This window comes from Kwoniella bestiolae, chromosome 1 (genome assembly GCF_000512585.2).
Source record: "Kwoniella bestiolae CBS 10118 chromosome 1, complete sequence".
Lineage (NCBI taxonomy): Eukaryota > Fungi > Basidiomycota > Tremellomycetes > Tremellales > Cryptococcaceae > Kwoniella > Kwoniella bestiolae.
In genome coordinates this window covers 1,037,092-1,057,042 of record NC_089241.1, presented here as the reverse complement: position 1 = coordinate 1,057,042, position 19,951 = coordinate 1,037,092, and the positions used below count along the sequence as shown (strand labels likewise).

At 45.9% G+C, this 19,951-nt stretch overlaps 5 protein-coding genes across 5 annotated transcripts; 4 read left to right on the top strand and 1 right to left on the bottom strand.

Moving 5' to 3' along the window:
- Positions 1–1,383: 1,383 nt before the first annotated feature.
- I302_100389 (uncharacterized protein) lies at positions 1,384–6,679 on the top strand (the record flags this gene model as incomplete). The annotated part of the gene is made up of 39 exons (XM_065869073.1): positions 1,384–1,413; positions 1,483–1,555; positions 1,616–1,633; positions 1,715–1,796; positions 1,953–2,000; positions 2,066–2,164; positions 2,228–2,273; positions 2,329–2,487; positions 2,542–2,638; positions 2,698–2,789; positions 2,857–2,901; positions 2,959–3,176; positions 3,250–3,444; positions 3,533–3,542; positions 3,611–3,707; positions 3,767–3,923; positions 3,992–4,016; positions 4,069–4,144; positions 4,209–4,224; positions 4,282–4,307; positions 4,371–4,424; positions 4,490–4,590; positions 4,658–4,700; positions 4,760–4,776; positions 4,839–4,898; positions 4,960–5,028; positions 5,096–5,128; positions 5,193–5,311; positions 5,376–5,510; positions 5,565–5,713; positions 5,773–5,828; positions 5,887–5,927; positions 5,990–6,014; positions 6,084–6,158; positions 6,222–6,239; positions 6,306–6,441; positions 6,501–6,527; positions 6,601–6,617; positions 6,671–6,679. 39 exons carry the CDS (start codon positions 1,384–1,386, stop codon positions 6,677–6,679), a joined length of 2,793 nt encoding a protein of 930 aa, XP_065725145.1.
- Positions 6,680–7,796: 1,117 nt separating this feature from the next.
- On the bottom strand, positions 7,797–8,658 carry I302_100388 (uncharacterized protein; the record flags this gene model as incomplete). The annotated part of the gene is made up of 5 exons (XM_019190407.1): positions 7,797–7,898; positions 7,986–8,126; positions 8,209–8,264; positions 8,322–8,380; positions 8,480–8,658. The coding sequence occupies 5 exons, from the start codon at positions 8,656–8,658 to the stop codon at positions 7,797–7,799; spliced, it is 537 nt and encodes a 178-aa protein (XP_019047155.1).
- A 648-nt stretch (positions 8,659–9,306) lies between these two features.
- Positions 9,307–10,390, top strand: I302_100387 (uncharacterized protein; the record flags this gene model as incomplete). Its single annotated transcript, XM_019190406.2, has 5 exons — positions 9,307–9,314; positions 9,399–9,478; positions 9,624–9,738; positions 9,828–9,880; positions 9,978–10,390. 5 exons carry the CDS (start codon positions 9,307–9,309, stop codon positions 10,388–10,390), a joined length of 669 nt encoding a protein of 222 aa, XP_019047154.2.
- Positions 10,391–11,973: 1,583 nt separating this feature from the next.
- Positions 11,974–15,227, top strand: I302_100386 (uncharacterized protein; the record flags this gene model as incomplete). Its single annotated transcript, XM_019190405.1, has 6 exons — positions 11,974–12,133; positions 12,395–12,644; positions 12,718–12,929; positions 13,061–13,155; positions 13,250–13,401; positions 13,478–15,227. The coding sequence occupies 6 exons, from the start codon at positions 11,974–11,976 to the stop codon at positions 15,225–15,227; spliced, it is 2,619 nt and encodes an 872-aa protein (XP_019047153.1).
- Positions 15,228–17,139: 1,912 nt separating this feature from the next.
- Positions 17,140–19,784, top strand: I302_100385 (uncharacterized protein; the record flags this gene model as incomplete). Its single annotated transcript, XM_019190404.1, has 10 exons — positions 17,140–18,169; positions 18,234–18,342; positions 18,400–18,414; positions 18,465–18,540; positions 18,632–18,721; positions 18,787–18,878; positions 18,931–18,970; positions 19,025–19,087; positions 19,147–19,244; positions 19,310–19,784. The coding sequence occupies 10 exons, from the start codon at positions 17,140–17,142 to the stop codon at positions 19,782–19,784; spliced, it is 2,088 nt and encodes a 695-aa protein (XP_019047152.1).
- Between the last annotated feature and the right edge of the window lie 167 nt (positions 19,785–19,951).

Below are 19,951 nucleotides of genomic sequence, written 5' to 3'. Positions count from 1 at the left end.
GAAACGGTAGATTCAATTCCAGATGATAGCAAGACGCCATATCGATGACCTGCATCTGAGGTGCCACACTTGGGTGTTCTTTCTAGATTGATCTGATAACCCCATCAATCCTCGTGTTCATTCGTCATAGATATCGATCTTCCCATCGATCAAATCTACTCACACCCTCCTTTGAGTGTGTCTCACCACCCCCACTTTGATCATCAAACCTAGTCTCAGACGAAAAGGTACAGATGAAATACACCATGAGACGCGCTAAGACGCGAATCAAAGGATGGAATGTAAACGAGGTTTGTATTTGAGACAAGAGGAGAGATGGTCTGAGGCGGTACGGGAGAAGCGTGTATGGTGGCACCGATCAGGTCGGAGGTAGATGGTCTGATGATTGACCTTGTACCCCTAATTACTGCTCGTCCGAGGGTAGAGGGAGGGGATGATGGTCTGAGCGCAGTTATGCTTTTACTCTACACCCTATAGAGTCTATGTTGATTATGGAGCAGTCAAATATATGCTTTTTCCATGTATATTCCTCTTGATCAGTGTCATTGTGTCACTGTCCTCATGCCCTTTTCTCTTTTTATGCATGGTACAATACGAAATCCAGATCTCTTGTCTTATCTAAGTTAAGTTACTTAGTTGATCTCAGGGTTCGACGTCTGATCAACGTACGTAACTGATAATTCGCACTTCGCCGCTTATGTCGTCAAGGCAAGTGAAACCCGTCCTTTCGCACTAAGAGTACAATTAACTTTCATCATCCATCACTATCTCCATCAATTTGGTTGTTTACTCTACGAGGATCCGTGCGTTCAAGCTATACTCCACTGGCACACAACACAGATACGACAGCAAGAAGAAGGTTCCGGAATTATAAACACACACCCATAGATAATTTCGAAATTTCTTTTCCCTCTTTCTTATTTGTTTGTTTCTTCACCTACAAACCTTTTGCCTCTTTCCTTACACCACAGCAACTTCTCTAGGTATCTAGATACTGCCAGTGGTCACCCTCTGCCCTCTTCAGCTTCTCAGAAGAACCTGCTCTTGCGATAGGTCTTCAACTCACCAACAATCGGGTTCTTCATCACCGCCAGGGGACAACCAACCAAGCTTTCTTTCTTCCTTTTCCTCTTCATTCTCAACTGAATCTCAAAGAGTATCAATCTCTTTCTTCTTATATCAAAGTGGATAAATCAGCCTTGCTTATTCCACCCCTTCACCTCCCCGCCTGCTAGCGATCCTGTCCAACTACGGCATATAATTCATTACAACCACCTCCTTTTCCTCTTCCTTCTCAATCACAATCCGCTGATGAAACCCACTTTCCTCTCGTCAGCTTAGATATCTCCAAACCAACCGAAACAGCGAGTAAAATCACCCAACATGGCTACACCCAAGTCCAAACCCACCGCTGTAAGTATATCTTCATTCCCCCTGATTACTACTTGTACCCCTTGAGCTGATGTGAGATCATTTTTGTAGACTCCCGGTGACTTGATTTCCGGTATGGAGAACCTCGCCATCAGTACCAGAGGGCAGCAAGAAACACTCGATGGTGAGGTGCTTCATCTCTCTTCCTCACATGTTCGCGCTGATGATGTCAATCTTCATATAGGGTGTCCTCCTCGACCTGGTACGTACCTTTTCTCGACAAGGAGGAAGGAAAGTTGTCAGCTGATAACTTGTCTTTTCTTCCCCCTTTCTTCATTCGCAGGCTACGGTACCGCTGGTAGAGCTATCAACGTCGATGCCAATATGTACTTGACTAGGTTCAAGGCTGAGGGTGCTATCGTCAAGTAAGTGCTGGCGTTTCCTTTTCCGGTCAAACGATAAAAGGAAGATGTTCTTTCTCTCTTACATTTCCCTCCCTTTTCCGCCCTTCACTTTCTATAGGTTATCAACTGCTCGCAATTGAAGATAGAGCTGACCACCACTTCACTTCTCTCTTACAGCCACTACGATATCGACATCAACCCTATCGTCAAAGTTGCTAATCAAAAGTGAGTCGTCTATTTCTGAACCTCACGACGGAAAGCTTGCTCAATCATCTTCCTCGATCTTGTAGGAGACCTCGAGCGCTCCTACAACAAGTCTGGGATCAAATGGTCCAAGAAGCCAAAGGCCCCCTCAAAAAAGCTCTTGACGCTGCTGCATTCGATCAACAGTAAGTATTGAACCCGTACCACAGGACCAAGTCATAAAGCTCATGTGAGCTTACCAATCGCAGAAAAAGCTTTTATACTCCTGATGACATCCCCATGCAAAGTGACAGAGTAAGTACTTATACCCTCATTTTTGCAGCAGCTTCACTAATCTAGCATCGTTCAGTATGAAGTCACTGTCGCTCTCAAGGAAGATGGTCAAGATCCTAAGAGCGATAGTCGAAGATTTAAGGCTGTCATCCAACTCGCTCAAAGGGTCGACTTACAAACTATCGTCGACTACTGTCACGGCAGTAGACAGTCCGAACAAGCTAGGGAAAAGATGGTGAGTACCTCTATACCTGTGATGCAAACAAAATCACTGATGACACTCCCACAGCTCGTTGCTATCCAAGCCATGAATGTCTTGTTCAGACAAGATGCTGCCAAGAAGTACACTATGTCTGGTGCTGCAGGTCGAAGATTCTTTTCCGAAGGTATGTTAATGTTGCAAATGCCATGGTTGAGCCCAGCTTATGAGCGAATGACCTGATAGAGGGAGGTTACCCGCTCTCCAATGGGGGTATCCTTTACCGAGGTTTTCAACAATCATTCCGATGGACCTCAGACAATTTCCCAGCCTTACAAGTAGGTTCTTACTGATGTCTTCACCTCAAAACGTATCATCAAGAGCTGAAGCGGACCCAATCCACAGATCGATACCGCCTATTCGGCCTTCATCGAACCAGGGATGTTACCCGTAAGTCCAACGGTATACTTGTTCATCACGACCTAACTGACAGATCTGATCAAACAGGAAGTCTGCGCCAAACTCCTTGGAATGGGCGGTGGTGGCGGCGGCGGTGGTCGAGGAGGTAGAGGTGGTAGAGGGTTCGACAGAGGTGGAAGAGGTGGACGAGGCGGTCCCCCTCAAGGTGGTGGTGGTCATGTGCCATCTATCCAAGATCTTAACCCTTCTCAAATCAGGAAGCTAAACGATTACTTGAAAATGGCAAAGTTCCGAGTCACTCACAGGTATGTCCATATCCTCGTCTACCGTCTCTTCTGTTCGTCTCATTGGGCTCTAACTGACGAATCGCTCATTTAGGAACACTGATCGAGTCTTCTCGATCGATAAGATTTCCTCACAACCTGCCGAGACGACCAAGTTTACCCTCTCGGGCAGAGATGGTCGACCCGATCGATCAATTTCTGTAGTTCAATACTACAAGGAGATGTACAACAAGCAAGTCACCAAACCTCGACTTCCTTGTGTCGTTTACGGTAAGAAAAACTATATTCCGTGAGTGATGACATTTCAATTGCTGTTGTCTAACCACTTCAACCACTTGTGTTATATACAAAAGGCTAACTTCATCGCGCCGCAATAGTTTGGAATTTGTCAAGCTCGAACCTTTCAACAAAATTGCAATGATCAAGCTCACTTCTGACCAAACTGCTGAGATAAGTTTTTCTCTCTCTTTTTGTCGGCACGAGGACTTGGTCTGACGACTCTACACATCATCAGACATGCCGCCAAGCCTCCTCCTGAGAGGCAATCCACCAGTAAGTTGTCTGTCTCGGTTGTTTTACCTGGATGCTGACGAACCACCTTCTCTCTATAGTCCAAGGTTGGAGAATGAAACTCGATTACAGCAACCTTCCGAAGATCAAAGCGTGGGGAGTGGAGGTCAACAAGAACATGATGACCGTCCCTGCTAGAGTCCTCAATCCGCCAAATGTCTTGTACGGCAACAATAAGAGTCTTCGAGCCAATTTCGGGTGAGTAACATCGCGTTGCTTGAACAGGCTGAGTGCAGTATTGAGCTTACGACCCGTGACATCTCCAGAGGGTGGAACCTGAAGCAAGTCCAAGTACGTGGAACATATCTTCCTTCTGCCAGTTTCGCTGATTTTCCTTCTCCAGTTCACGAAACCTGGTAAACCTCTCAAGTCTTGGTCTGTGGTATCATTCGATGATAGATGCAATGTACAAGATATGCGTGAGTACCTCCCAACTCAATACATTTCACCTGGACTGACTTGAACTGTCATCTTCGCTTGCAGAAAAATTCATCACATAGTGAGTATTGCCCAATCTGGAACCACTGATTTCGGATGCTGATTATGTTCATTCTAGCTTCGTTGGCGTGCTTAACCAATATGGTAGGTCCGCCATCTACCATTCGCTGTGATAAACAGACAGCTAATTCAAAGCTCCCCGTCCAGGCTGCAAGGTCGATAACAAGCAACCTGACTGCCTTATGGCCAATCCTCATGGTAGTAAGTGACAATTCAACCTTTCTGTCTGTGATGGGCATGTAACTCATGCATAATTACTGGTGTAGAAACCGAATTTGGAGGAATCAAACCTGGTCTTCAAGAAGCTGCTAGAGCGGCTTACATGAAGACGAAGTTGAATCCCCAATTGATCCTCGTGATAATGCCTGTAAGTCACCTGTCTGGTAGCGGTGTATCTTTGACTTGCTGATCGTCTGGGTTTTCAATTATACCAGCGAAAGGAAACCGGGATGTACAAAGCGATCAAAGCTGTTGCAGGTAAGCTTTACTGAATGCTACCTTGACAGGGGACTGACAGTCACTCTCCATCTGAACAGCGGAAGGCCTTTTGAAGGTTGGTCTCTTCATGTGACATATTCATGCGAGGCACAAGCTGAGTTCAATTCCCCGTTCTAGCCTGTCGTGACTCAATGTCTTCAATCGGCCAAGATCAAGAGCGACAGAGGTATTGATCAAGTGAGTTCTTTCATTCTTATTGTGTAAGGTACATCCCGAGCTGACAGGCTCTGCTTTCAAGTATTGCGGTAACGTTGCCATGAAAATGCATGCTAAGCTCGGTGGTATTACCCACGTCGTGGCACACGGAGTGAGCATCGGATTTCACAGGTTAACCATTCAACTTGAAATCATACTGATGGATATTTGAACGATAGATCGAGAAGAACACCATGATGGTTGGAGCTGACGTGAGTGACCCTAAGTGGATCTCTGCATGGAAAAGCTAATCTGAATTTTCCCATGTGATAATAGGTGACTCATCCTCCTCCTAAGGATGGTCTATTGTCTCCTTCCATCGCCGTCAGTATTGCAGCCATCAACGGAGACAATCACAAATTTACGCCCGCTATCAGACAACAAGAAGGCCGAGTGTGAGTGGTTTCCATTCTAACGAGAACTAAGACAAAATATCAACAGCTTACACATTTTGATCAGTGAAATCATCGCAGACCTCGAAAATATGATGTACGACCATATCGTCAACTTCGAGAAGAACACAAAAAGCAAGCCTGAAAAGATTCTGTTCTTCCGAGATGGTGTGTCGGAAGGTCAATATGCTCATTGTGTGCAGTAAGTTCGACACCGGTCCAGTCGGATAATAGCACGCTGACCACAATCTGATAGGTTCGAGGTGGCTGCCATCAAGCGAGCTGCAGCAAGATTCGGCAAATACATGCCCAAGATCACCTTTGTCATCTGTGCTAAGCGACATGCAATGAGATTCTTTGCTCAAGCCGATCAAGATAAGGATAGAACCGGTAACCTTCCGCCTGGTGAGTCTTACTTTCGAGAGGACACGAATGGACGAGCGCTACGCTGACCATTGCTTTAGGTACTATTGTCGATAAACAAGTCACTTCGCCCATGGTTCATGACTTTTATCTCCAAGTAAGTTTGGTCGCTTGATGTGATACGTTAGTAAGGTATACCTACTAACTTTGTACAGGCTCATGCCGGTCTTCAAGGAACGGCTCGCCCCACCCACTAGTAAGTTTGTCCTCTCGATGCAGTTCATTTCCATCGCAGCGCTGACTGTTCCCATTTCGCAGTGTTGTCGTCGCCGATGAGAACAAAGTGAGTCAGAATGAAGTGTGTCTCAACGGGGAGATTATCGCTGATACAGCCCCTCTACACTTTACTCAGTACACCGCCGACAAGCTCCAAAAGCTTGTGAATGATCTCTGTTACACTTTCGCCAGAGCTACGAGATCTGTTTCTGTAAGTCACTACAACTTTGCTTTTCTTCAGAGTCGAGCTGATGTTGCTGGTCGTTATTTCTAGCTTGTTCCGGTGGCCTACGTGAGTGCTATCCCTCCATTCCATCGAGCACGCTATGTATGATACTGATTGTTCCAAATCTTTCAGTATGCCGACATTGTTGCTGAGAAAGTCCGAGATTGGGTCTATACCGAAGACACGACGACCGAAGCAGCATCTACTGCTCCTTCTTCTGGCTCCGGAGGCAGAAGAGAGACGATGACTTTTGACCCGCTCAGGATCAGTGAGTTTCTTTGGCATCACTTCCGACGGGAAGACTTGCGCTGACTGTTGGATGCACAGAAAAACGAATCGAGGCTGATGCTGAATGTGAGTTTGTGTGATCGCTGTATGATTGTACGAGTAGAGGGTGAGAAAACTGATCGGATCATATTTCTTCTAGTCAACAACGTTGGTTGGGTGAGTTTGTTTATCTTATAGTGCGCATCGGAAGTTGCTGATGGGTATTGCAGTACATGTAATGTCGAAGCTTCGCTATCAGCCCCAAGTCCCTGCGATTGTCTGGATTCACCCAAACATTTCCCTAGTTCATATACTCTGCTTCCTTGAATCGGTTTTCTTCTCAAATCTCTCAGATGTACAAACCTTTGACGTATCAAACTTTTCAATCTTCCGAAGTAAATGGTCAATCCGTCTTATCAGCTTTTCTTTCTCAGTTTTTATGGTGATGGAATGAAAATCGCAATATTGGTTGGTTATCTTGTATATAGTAAAAGTAACTTAGTGAATAGTATCAATCGACTACTTGATTAGAAATGTATAGTATTCTCACGCATACATAATATCATGTTTCCTGTCCTACACACATACATTGAACACTCTGCAAGATAGACGAGTAGTATACCTTTGACTCGTTACAATGCCTTGGTTTTTTCGCCCTTTGCATTGTAATACCAATCAATAACATGTAAGTGGCACTCACAGTGACATCTGGGTTCGAACCTGTCACGTGAATTGTTCACTCAAGTCCGCGGCGTTATCTGCCAAGTCGCAAAAGATGATCTAACGATACCTACCAGTACCCATACTTATAAGGCATGAATGTCTGTATCTGGTATATGCACTGAGGAGTTCGAATTGGTCTCACCGGAAGCCTGACCTGCGCTTATAGCGCGGGACTGCTCGTGGGTGCGGAAGGGTTCCCCGGCATGGGGTTCACCGCCAATTCACTGCCCGAGACGTGCACATACCCGGAGCTTGGTACCTCCTGTAAACAAATACCACAAGACCGGTCCAGGGCGATCGGGGCACGTGGAATATCACAGGTGGTGAGTCCCACCGTATCGATGAAGCGTGCTTCCGGCCTTGCGAAGGTTGGAAGATGGTTGATTGAGTGGGCAAATCGGTTACCCGTGGTTACGACCAACTGGGTTAATGATAAAGATATATTGAAATTGAATAAAGTAATATGTTGGGCAAAAAAGAATACTTTTTTGCACCGCGCGTTAGTTATCTTGTTATGTCAAGAGACATTCCCCCTCATGCACCTTCAATCTTTATTGTTTCTTTTGGATGTTGTGGTATCCAGTGCATGATGATCTATCCCATATATCTATTGCATAGTATACTCGATATCCCTTATGCTACTTCCTCAGCATGTTTGGGCTGCTTGAAGAATGCCTGACGTAATTCTTCTCGTTCGGGTCGAGGAAGTAATTTTCGATTTGTACCGGTGAGGGACTACGACAATATGAGGCGATGTATCAGCTACCTGCGCGAAATTCCCGGACATCATAGCTGATTCGATTTTGAAAGAGTGAGACTCACGTTACCAGCAGCGTTGAAAGTACCGATCAAAGTACCCATACCCGCGCAAGCACCGAAGGCCATAGGTAACGATTTGGCTCTCACACCGGCTAGGAAACCTGCTGCACATCCTCCTGCGGCTCCGTTCAATGCATCGTCGGTCTATGTGAGATTAAACTTGATATCAGCTCTATGATATACAAACAAGAACACCTGAATAGATGAAGATGCTGCTTGGGCTTACCTCTCGGATGTTAGCTGTGATTGCTTGTACGAAGGAGAATGAGAATCCCATAGCAGCTGTTTGACATCAATCGTATGAGCTGAATCGTCAACGGAAAACGATGAATAGCTCACCGAAGAATCCAATTGTTCCTCCCGTTCTAGTGAAGATACCCATAGCACCTGCGTTGTGTCTAGGTATAAACCCATTATTAGCTATTTTGTATCTCATCACGACAACACACAGCTGGCCCAGAAGGTTGTGTATGTATACACAGAATAGGTTTACCCACTTGTCCAAAGCATTTTGCACTGCACTGACCAACAATCCCACACCGGCTGACTGAAGCGTTACCTGAGTTGCTAGCTGGAGCGAAGGGTGAGGGTGGAAGTTGTGTTCTTCGTGTGGTGATGGGATGAAGTATGCTTTTCCGGAGAGAGGAGGGAGTAGGGGATGCGATGAGGAGGCCATTGTGCTGATAATGATGGGTATCGACGATAGGTTATTATACTAGAATATCACAATATGGATGCTTGATGTTATCACACTCCTCCTTGATGTCGAGGTTGATGCAAATGTCGAAGAGAGTATTGGTTAACATCTATCAAAGGGGGCGAATGAGCCTGATAATGATGCTTGCCATGTAGGAGGAAAAGGGTCAGGTTGACATGCGAACGGAAGCATATTCGGTAAAAAGTACAAGTGGCAGTCTGACAATCTGAGTGCTAGGAGAGTACCCCACATTTTACCCCGGATCTGAGCGCACTTTACGGTACCCGAATGGGCATGAATGACATGATCTGTTGTATCTGTCACAGTGATGGGGAAGGGATTGGAAACGATAAGGTATCTCTATCTCTATCTCTTGTCCATTCTCACTGATCAAATACCTTTTTAATAGTGATAATCATACTATCAACTCTCTTACCACGCATAATCCAGCTCACCAACTTAAGATTCACAGGTACAAGCCATACAAGCTCAAAATGATAAGTTTCTATTCCTGCTCATTCACCATACACGGCTCGCTTCCCATCCTTTCTACCAAGTCCACCGTTGCTGATAACCTCTCTCTGGCGTCTCTACAGCTCTCCCAAGCGACGAGTAGACACGGATGTCATGAAGCTGTAAGCTTCCGTACCTCGTACCACTGGGAACGATATCATCAGAAGCTAACGCTACCTTTGCTATCTCGTTTGCCACCCATACAGCCTGATGTCGGACTATCAAGTCACACTGGTCAATAACAAGATGTCAGAATTCACGGTGAAATTTCATGGCCCGGCTGAGAGTGAGTCGTCTCATTTCTGAACAACCTTCAATCACTCTACTTCTCTCTTGTATCTCCCCTCATCGCCGCATTGCCACCGTATCCCCGTTCCCGCATTGGTATCGCACATGTCCGCACAATGCTAACGTTGGTCGGCCGACTACAGCACCCTTCGCAAAAGGAGTATGGAAGATTCATGTCGAGTTACCAGAAGCTTTCCCCTACAAATCACCTAGTATTGGATTCATGAATAAGATCTTCCATCCTAACATTGATGAACTGTGAGTTCAACTCATGCATACTTGGCTGGAATTGCACTACCCGTCTTTGAATGAGATTTCAGCTAACGATTTTCCCTTTTTGACGGTAGGAGCGGAAGTGTCTGTTTAGATGTTATAAATCAGACTTGGTCACCCATGTTTGGTAGGTTTCTTCCAGTTTCACTCTCTCGTTGGGATAACTACAACCTGCAATCCTTTCTCAGCGACATTTCTAATACCGCTCTTCAATCACAATATAGAACTCATCAACATCTTCGAGATCTTCCTACCTCAGTTACTGCGATACCCCAATCCCGCCGACCCACTCAACGGAGAAGCAGCCGCATTACTCATGCGTGATCCCAAAGCATACGCCAAGAAGGTGGAATCTTACGTTGAACGATATGCTACGCCAGAAGTTGCCAATCAGGCGGGAGACGATGATGAAGATGATGAAGATGACGAGGAAGTAGGAAATGGGACACCGTTACGAAAGAAAGTCATTGGACATGCGAATGCCAACGGGAATGGACATACGAATGGAGACAGTAAGAAGACCAATGGGAATGGAGCAACAGACGAAGACGATGAGGACGACGATGAAGATGATAAGATGAGTGATATGGGTGAATTAAGCGATGAAGATGATATAATGGGTAAGATGGATGATTAGGGCTTCCGCATAGACAGATTACGGAGGGAGGGACTTGAATGTGAATCTTTACGCAACTCTTTCCCGATACCGCGTTTCACTTCTTTCTTCGCCATTCATCACTCATTGTTCCACCTTCATGCACCCATACCCGTTTCTTAATATACCATCATCACCTTTCAATCGGCAACATGTGCTTCCCTCTTACGCTCCCATTCAATCATTCACAATTGCTATCCTACCCTGTTATATGATTAATCCGTCTTTATCATTTCTGCCGTTCTACTATACCTGTTGTAATGTTCATGAATCAAGTAAACAACTCTGTTCTTCGTTCGAGGGCGGAAAGGCGCATTGTTGTTGGATTACTGGTGTAAGCTGTGCAAAGTGAGCCGCACGGTATGGAAAGGACAAGAAGTTGGAAGAAACGATCGAAACCTCAAGGAATCTTGCGACTTGCGGGATCCTATGGGTGAGCGCATTCGATCGGTGTTTAGTCTTGCTAATTCGCCCTTCTTGGTCCAGTCGTAATGTTTTCAGCTGATGGTCAAGTCGTCTTTCATATAGTATACAATACTTTACATCCTTTCCGTCACACTGCAGTGCACCGCCATCTCTGCGCGTTACTTTCGATCTTCGCCTAAACTATCGATTGGTGGTCTAGAAGTGTTCTACTGATTTGGGTGTATGTATGCCTTTAAGGGGAAATTAAACCAGTTACGATAACCAAAAGGCAGGGAGAATGAGTCCGTTCTTACCTACCTGCTGAGCGGGTGAGAGGACGGGGGTAAGAGATGATCATTGAATGATTTCTGTTGAAGTTCTTTTGACGGAGTAGGAGATCGCCTATTTGTATCTTTGTCTTTCAAAGGACGTCAAGGAGATTGAGGTAATAAACGGTTTAATGGACAAAGGGTGTTGAGTATCAAAGGGGTTCATCTTTCGAGTTGAGATTTTGTCGCACGGATATGGGACATGGACTCTCAGGAAGTACGGAGTAGAGTACTGAGTTATGCTCATTTGATTGTTGCCTGTACTGACGAGATACAATGTACTCGTGTATGTTGATTTGATTTGTCTGTGTCTGTGTGAAATTGCTGGATCACCCGGCAAAATCCAAGAGAAAGAGAAAGGATCAACTGTACACTTGCAGTAAATCACTTACTCCATCATTTCTCGTTCTTTGTTTGTGTGTTGGCTTTGCTCGTTGACTCCACTGGACCCACCAAGTACCGTACTTCACCTTGGGATATTGTGGTACTGTATCCGATCCTTCACGAGACTATTGTATAGTCGGAAACCATTCTTCTCTACCCTCACGAAACGAACAACTCGGAATCCTCGGATACCCAGCTGGAACTACTTCGATCGGAGCCGCCTTCACGACCTAGACCTGGCCTGGCCCGATACACGTATAATCAATCATACCCCATTCCCTTCAGTGTACTTTCAACGTACAGTACATGTATAATCCACCTTATCACTATCAACTCTCACCTCAACCCTAGGCTGGACTCATCTGCGTGCAAATCGACCTTTCCCTATTCTTTGCCCTGTGGCTGTCCCAAGCGACAGAAACGGCAAGTTAGATAAACGGATTCATCATGCCATCAATCCCATTCTTCATATCCGACACGTCACCCCTGTTCAACTACACCCCCTCGAACTCATGGTTGGGCGCATACAGACCGAAGGGAGATGGATGGGATCAGACGTTTCATACGACCGCTTCGGGCGATGCGGTGGTGAGCATCAATGTGACTGGTGAGTTTGGTCCATACAATCGTACATTCTATCACGGTGATCTGCCGGACTCGTACACCAAACTTGGGGTACACCCATATAGCCGGTTTTAGAAGCGAACTTCTAATGATTGTTACCTTCTGGCCTAATGGTCAGTTGCTGTGGCGGTGTCTTCGAGTCCCACCTGAATGGGCCGAATACCATCCAGCGCTGAGACACTACCACGGAAATTGTGACTAGTAATTAGACGAGGATGATACTGATTGTGAGTGCCCAACATAGCCTCAGCAATACGATTCCAAACTTCATCTTCTTTCTCATCCGACAACGATAAAGGACAACCTCAACAATGTGCAGCGGAATATAGAATAAATGGCACGGACTGGCTGGACGCATGTCCAAAAGATTCAAACGAATATGTGAAAGACGATCTACCGAATGGACTGCATATGATAGAACTCAGAGGGAAGAGCGGAAGAGGAATGGAATTCATGGGTTTGGAAGGGGAATTGCCAATGTACATCTCTGGAAGGTGAGCTGTGTCCTGTGCTCGTTGTCCCGTTGATCGTCGCTTACACTGCAACTCACATGTCTCGTTCATGTAGTGCCGCAAATCGGACGGTTGATAACACCGATGCGATGTTCAATTATACCGCTTCAGACCAATGGACCCCATTATCCACGGGCAGTGCCGATCAACCGTTCTCGAATTTGACGCTCAAAACTATGTACGAGGGTGATGGGTTGAATGGGTTCTTTGGGGGATCACTAGCGGGTACTACGACGATGGGAGCGAAGGTCGAACTGACTTTTCAGAGTGAGTATAAGAATAGCAATCAAGGCATGTTACCAAGGAAGCCCTCTGGATCTTTTGTAATTTAGGATGCGATTGGGGGTAGAATATCAAACGAAATGGGTGATACTGATATCTCGTCATATTGTTCAAAGGCGAAGCGATCTACGTGTATGGTCTTTCTGGTCCGAACTCCGGTACAGCCCAAGTATCGCTCGATGGTCAGATACAACAGGATATCAATATGAAGGTTGGTCGTGTGTTCACCAAGCCTCCCTCTCTACTCTCCGTGTGTAAAGGATGGGTCGGAAATGCTGATGGAATATACCTATGATACCATGTAGAATGCTTGGGAGACTCATGGTGCCCTGCTATATGTCGGAGGCGGTTTCAACCCCAACGAAACTCATACATTGAGTATCGTAAATAATCAACAAGGCGAGCAGTTGATTGTGGATTATGCTTTGTTGAGCATCCCTCAGCCAGAAGAGAAGTCGTGAGTCTGACCACCTACCGCGAGAGTATATCTGGATGAGCACAAGACTATCGCTAATGTCGAGTCCACCCCACAGTCACATACCTTTGATAGCAGGTATATCAGGTGGAGTATCCCTCCTCATAATTCTCATCGGACTATGCTGGTTGATCATTGTCCGTCGTAACAAACGAAGAACCGCCTCATCCAGACCAAGACAACATCAAGCTCAATACGCCTTCGCCAATGGAATAGGTAAAGACGGACCTCTAAATTCCGGTAAAACATTCTCCACTTCCACATTGAACGACTGGAGAAGACCCGCTTCATCCTTACTTTCACCCAACACTCCCGCCTCTGGTCAATCTCTGAATAATACCGGTGAGTATATCTGGGGTACAGGTAGACCGGCGGGGTTGGACCTATCAGCTACGAGAAGTCCAAACACCAATACGCCTGGAAGCGGGACCCACAACCAGAGCATCAACAATGCACAGCCAATACAGGCTATTCCACCTCCCTTCAATTCGCCTCCACCTGATTATCCAGATTACATACCCTATCAACCACCCTCGCCGGAATGTTCCGCCGTGTCGACCTCAGGTAAATCAGCTTATAGACCTGTGAACCCTCGATCCAATACCGCCCCTAACCCATCGACTTCACCAGGATGGCAAGTGGTCAATCCCTCCCCTTCGGCATCTACATCCACGCCGACACCAACGGGAAACGGTTGGGTGCAAAGTGCCAATCGGGCCATCTCACCTTCTTCTGGAAGTTTGGCTTCTAGGAAATCACCTTTGATCGAACGTATGAATCCGCTGGGTTCGTCAAAATATAAACCAGAGTATGACGATATCGCACTGGACAACTACCCTGCTCCGAACCAAAGGCCAATCACTCCGCCGCCTATCCCTGCTGAGTATGGGGATTATACACCCACCACGGCTCAGACGCCATACAGTCATAGTAAATATACGACCTCGCCGTCGACCAATTCCCCTTCTTCGTCCATTGGTGTTCAAAGAACAGCCACGCGAAGTTCCATCATGTCTAATATACCCCGCTTGACCTCTGTCAGAGAAGCTATAAGCTCGATATACAATCGAAGTGGCTCGACAGGTACGGATTCTACTCTGAAATTAGTCACCAACGCAGGGGGTGGTGAGACCCCTGGTCCTGGTACTGGTTTACCCACGGGATCAGGTAGTGAGACAACCTACAATACACCGAAGACACCGAAATACACGCAACAGCTAGTAGATGACGAAGAATTGCGTAGGGGATTAAGCGTGAAATCCAACAAAACTAGCGGAACGATGAAATCATGGTTATCAAACTTGGTCTTCGCACCATCCTCTACAAGTAATATAAACGTCGGATCCCTACCTTCTCTACCATCCACGCCGATCCTGCCGCAGGCAGCTGCCCGACCGGATTCAGGTATCTTCCCCTTGGCTTTGAACGGCTCTGTCCGGTCTATACCACTTCGATCTTCCCCCGCTGGAACTCCGGTTCAGATGGTTCCTAGTACGGCTACGAGAAGTTTCTTCGGAGGAGCAATAAGCAGTCCATCGACGGGTAAGACATGGGGAAACCTTACCCCCAAAAGTGGGTCGAGTAGCGGCTCACCATTCGTGTATACTGCTCAATCGGGCGGAACAGGGGCGAAACCCGTACCTGCACGAAGTGCCACGAGCTCATCTCTTGGTGAATACACCTACGGCGCGGGAGGGGGAGGAGGAGGGAACGAGATGTTCATAGAGCTTAATCCGGGTAGTCCTATTATGGGGAATAGTAGGCCGGGAAGTGCTTGGACGAATGGAAATGGGGCGAGGTTGAATTGATAGAATATAAGGTTGGGAAAGTGTTGGTTTGGTTATGATTATAGTATCTCATGTAATTATTGCTGTCTAACTAGGTGAATGATGGAACAGTTATCGATTTTTCTGGATTTGTGCCACGATCAAGTTACGTCACGTGAATTGACTTCCCCTAATCCACCTACGTTCCAAGCTGTAAGTGAGGTAACACAATGTCATGCAGTCGCTCGATCAATAGGGCGCATTCGTTTGAGAATCCACTCATAAGCAGATGCTAATAACTAGTTACTACAACCGGTCAACTCATTGCACATCTTCGGGTCTAATAGGTATAATCCCATGAACACACACGCTGATCTTTCTTTTTAAGCTACCCATCAACATGCTGCTCTTCCCATCAGATACAGAAGTATTCTGGACCTGACCTCGACATCAAATCAATGTTTCACGCTACCGTGTTTTGCTGGAAATCAAAAGAATTAATTGGTCTACATCACCATCAACAAAGAAGATAATACCATCATGCGCACACGATTGGACATGGTGTTATGGACATTCAACGAAACGCACGATCATCTGGAGGATCCATCAATGTTTGTTCAGTGAAATACACAAGAAATTGATGGATCAATTCAGTTGATTTTCACTAACACACATGAATATGCACACACACACACATATACACACATCCTTTGACCGACATCAGCTGTAATCCTTGTCCCGTCGCATCGATCTTTCAACTTGATCATCCTCTTCCTACATGGACGATGTCAGACTCTTTGGGCAGCTATCCTTCAAGCCAATACTACATCCCGTCTTCTTCTTTTTCTCTCTAGCATCGACGGACGAACGACGAATCGAATGTGGACCATATGGTCCATCAGACGTTTACGGACAACTCACCAAGAACACGTAACAAACACGACCTCCTTTGGCCTCGTCCTCGACGCGCTTTGACCCATATGTGCTATAGTAACGTACTAAACAGTCAATCATTCTCTGTCTTACTCCTGAATGATCATCATCACCATAACCCACTAAACTAAGACATCAGACTAACACTACTACTCACCATTCTTCCACTGCACGTCCACCACCAGTTTCGTAGATTCAACCTCATGTTGTGCCTTAGACGCCTTTTGATGTTGAGCTAATATGCTCACATACTCGATTGTACTCTGATTGATGGGTACTCGAAGCTGACCACACTCACACTCATCGATTGGTTGGATCGAAACGCGTCGCGTTGATATCTATCTTACTCACCTCGACTTTCCTTCTTCTCCTCACTTGGTGCATAGCTGTTTGTGGGTGATCCCCTTCCGTCCCTTCTACCCTTCTTCTTCTTCCTTTTTTATCCCATATCAAAGGCTTATTGACAGTCCTCGTCGCACTAAGTCGCCCGTCCTCATCACTACAACGCTGATCATCTCATCATCCAATCTACTTCTTCCCCATCACCTAGAATCGTTTCAGGTACACCGTTTCATATCACCTTAGCTTACCTCTTCACTGGTCCTCTACGTCGGAAACAACGCCGATCGGGTTTGAATCTCTTCGGACCTTGTATATCCTGTCATAAAAGATTGATTGATTACATGATATAGCTTATACTGTAATTCGGCCTTGAACCGGCTAATACGGTACGAAAGAGAGAGAAAGGAAGAAGGAACATCACAGGTGAGTAGACTTGAGTATGAATGACACACATATATATATACCTTCTTCCTCTTCCGTATCTTTCCTTTCCTCTTCCTCTTTTCATTTGCTCATCTCAATCGGAAGGGTCAGTATATATTGTCATATATATATATATCATCACTAAAACAGATCATCCTTCCTCTTCATCTAGATTGAACAAAACCATCTCAACTGAAACCAAAACGTCTTCCTCCCTTTTCTTCCCTGCTCATCTCGATACGATAGTCATCACATCATGTCGAGCAGTACCTCTCGATCACTCAGCCCAACTTCACCCCCCTTCATCTTCCCAAAAACATCTCCCACCTTCACATCTACCTCCAACTCCAACTCGGACTCTACCACTTCGGGCGATACCATCTCTTCCACCTATGTAGAGACCAATTCAACTCCTTCCACTACTCATTCCTATACACCCAAGCAAATCGACAGTAACAACACTAAAATCCCCTTTCCTTCTTCCAAAACTACGACTGCTAAATCTTTTGGTGCTGGATGGAAGTCTTCCTACTCAACTACTACCGCTACTTCACCTTTCAACTTGGTTCCGATGCCCACCAGAGATCATACTTTCCTTCTCGGCGGTAACGGTCCTTTCGATGTTCGATCTAGATCACCAAGTCTCCCAATCTTACCATCTCAAGCCCAAGCTGAGACACCTACCATCAATACCTTCTCTCACAACGCTATTGCTAGTGGGAATGCCCATCAAGCCAATATCCTCTATCCCATCAACACCAAGAACCTTCCGAATGACTTTGAACTTTACACACCCAATAGCCCAAACTCTGTCGGTCATCCTTTCTCACCCTTCCCTCATTCACCATGCGACGAGCAAACGCACCCAATCAGACATCACCCATCGCTGTCCTCCATCGATATCGAACTTGAAGATCATCATCATCGTTCATATCCTTATCAATCCAGCCCTCAAGGTACTCATACTTATAACCATGATCACTTTCACCCACCTATGAATATAAGCTCACTCAGTCATCATCAATCTGCACCTAATCTTCCATATCATCATCAAGGTGCACATATCCTCAGAAGACCTAGTGTGAGATTTCAAGATGACGATACTCCCACTTCTTTCTCTATGCATGATATCAACGAAGATGATGGTCAACATGAAGGTGAAGGTGGGATGAAGAGAGGTCTCAGAAGAATGCCAGCTTTCAACTTTGGTCAGATGGGTGCGAGGAATAAGTTGATGAGTTCGAAGAGTATGCCGATTATGCCTATGCTCGGTGAAGGAAGAAATGGTGAGTTGGTTCTGATTGAGTTGGTTGATACCAGAACATCAACTGATGTAACGTCATGATGCAGTCTTTATCCATCGTGTCGACAATGATCTTACCGAAGAAAAACTCCGAGTTTACGCTTCCGATTTTGGCGAGGTGGTCTCGGTAAAGATCCCTGCTCGCACTCCTAGACCGTGAGTCCCGTCTGCTATCATCGATGGTCATCGTTACTGATCAAACCTTATTACCAGTCACGCTTTCGTCATGTAAGCTTTTTTACTCGCGATTGCTCAAGTCAAGCTGACCACTGTCGCAGGTTCAAGAGACCCGATCAAGCTCATGGTTTCATCATGCATCTTAAGATGAAGGGGATAGAATGCGAGTTCGGCAAAGTGGGTTCTTTCTCCTCACACTGCCACTTCGCTCCGAATATGTATCTTGTCAAAGTTTGACTCTGAGCTGATTACGTGTCTCCGCCTACAGGAAGACTACCAAGTTCAGAACAAAGCGTTGGAAGATCCTAATTCTGCTAACCTGTATATCGCTGGACTTCCTACCACTATCACATATGATGTGAGTGGTTTGCTCCCACCTGCGCTAGGTCGGTTGTGTGGCTGATTGGCTGTTCATCTGCTTAGGAAATTGCCGAACTCCTTTCCCCTGGAAAAATCTGCTCTTGGAAACCTCTTGTTGACGAGGCGGGAAATAGAAGAGGACCTATCATGGCGAGGTAAGCTTAGAGGTGCACGATGACAGAATGAGCTGACTGATTGTGCTTGAAGACTCCAAACTCGTGTTCAAGCTAATGATGTTATCAAAAAGGTGAGCTGATTTTACTATTCTCTCGAAAATGATGGTCAGCTGATGCGTCTGTAGATCAACGGAAAGTACTATCAAGGAATGAGCGAAAGAATACAAGCTCGTATTGCTGATTCAGATGTGAGTTACAGATTCAAGTAGTGTACATGTGGTGGTTCTGAGCTGACATTCGTTGTTAGGAGCAAAAACACTTCAAACGACATCAAAGTTTCAGTCGAGATCGACCTGTTGTAGGTGGATCTATCGAGGTCAGACCTTACGGAACTATCCCTCAGAAGTGAGCTTACTTCCGCCTGAATGCGTCATACAACAAAACAAGCTGATGATGGATTATATATGTAGTGAGGCGGACGACCTCGAACTCCTTCAAACCCGAGACTACCTTGCATCGCAACTCGAAGCTATCAACGGTCAACTTGCTCGAACCCACCTCAGACCTAGAAATTCCAATATCGTATTCCCCGATCCTGAAACCCCTTTTGAAAACGATATCATCGGTCCTTCACCCGTTCCCATTGGCCAGATCCCACCCGGATGGGGTCATCGACACACCTCTTCCAACTTCTCGATTGATTCTCTTGGATCTTGGCCCGATTGGACTGGTACCTGGACTGGAAAACCATCTGGTTCAGCCAACTTCGGAAGTGGTCTTGGTCATCCCCAATCTCGAATTCAATCTCTCAGTCTGACCAACCACTCAGCGAACGAGAGTAACATTGCTGCGCTCGGTGCATTGCATCACGTGAAATCTTCTCCTGAACTTGGTGGTCGATCTGATAGTGCTAGTAAACTCTTATGGAATAGGGATGGTGCTTAGGTGGACGGAACCTCATGAAACAAAATGCTTCGAACCATTTCAACCATCAACATAAGGATACAGTATCTTCTCTTTCTCAATGCTTTCTTCTAGGTGTAAATTACCTTCTTCTCAAACGCTGTATATCATACATCATCATATGTCTTTTCGTTATCTCAACTTTTGGC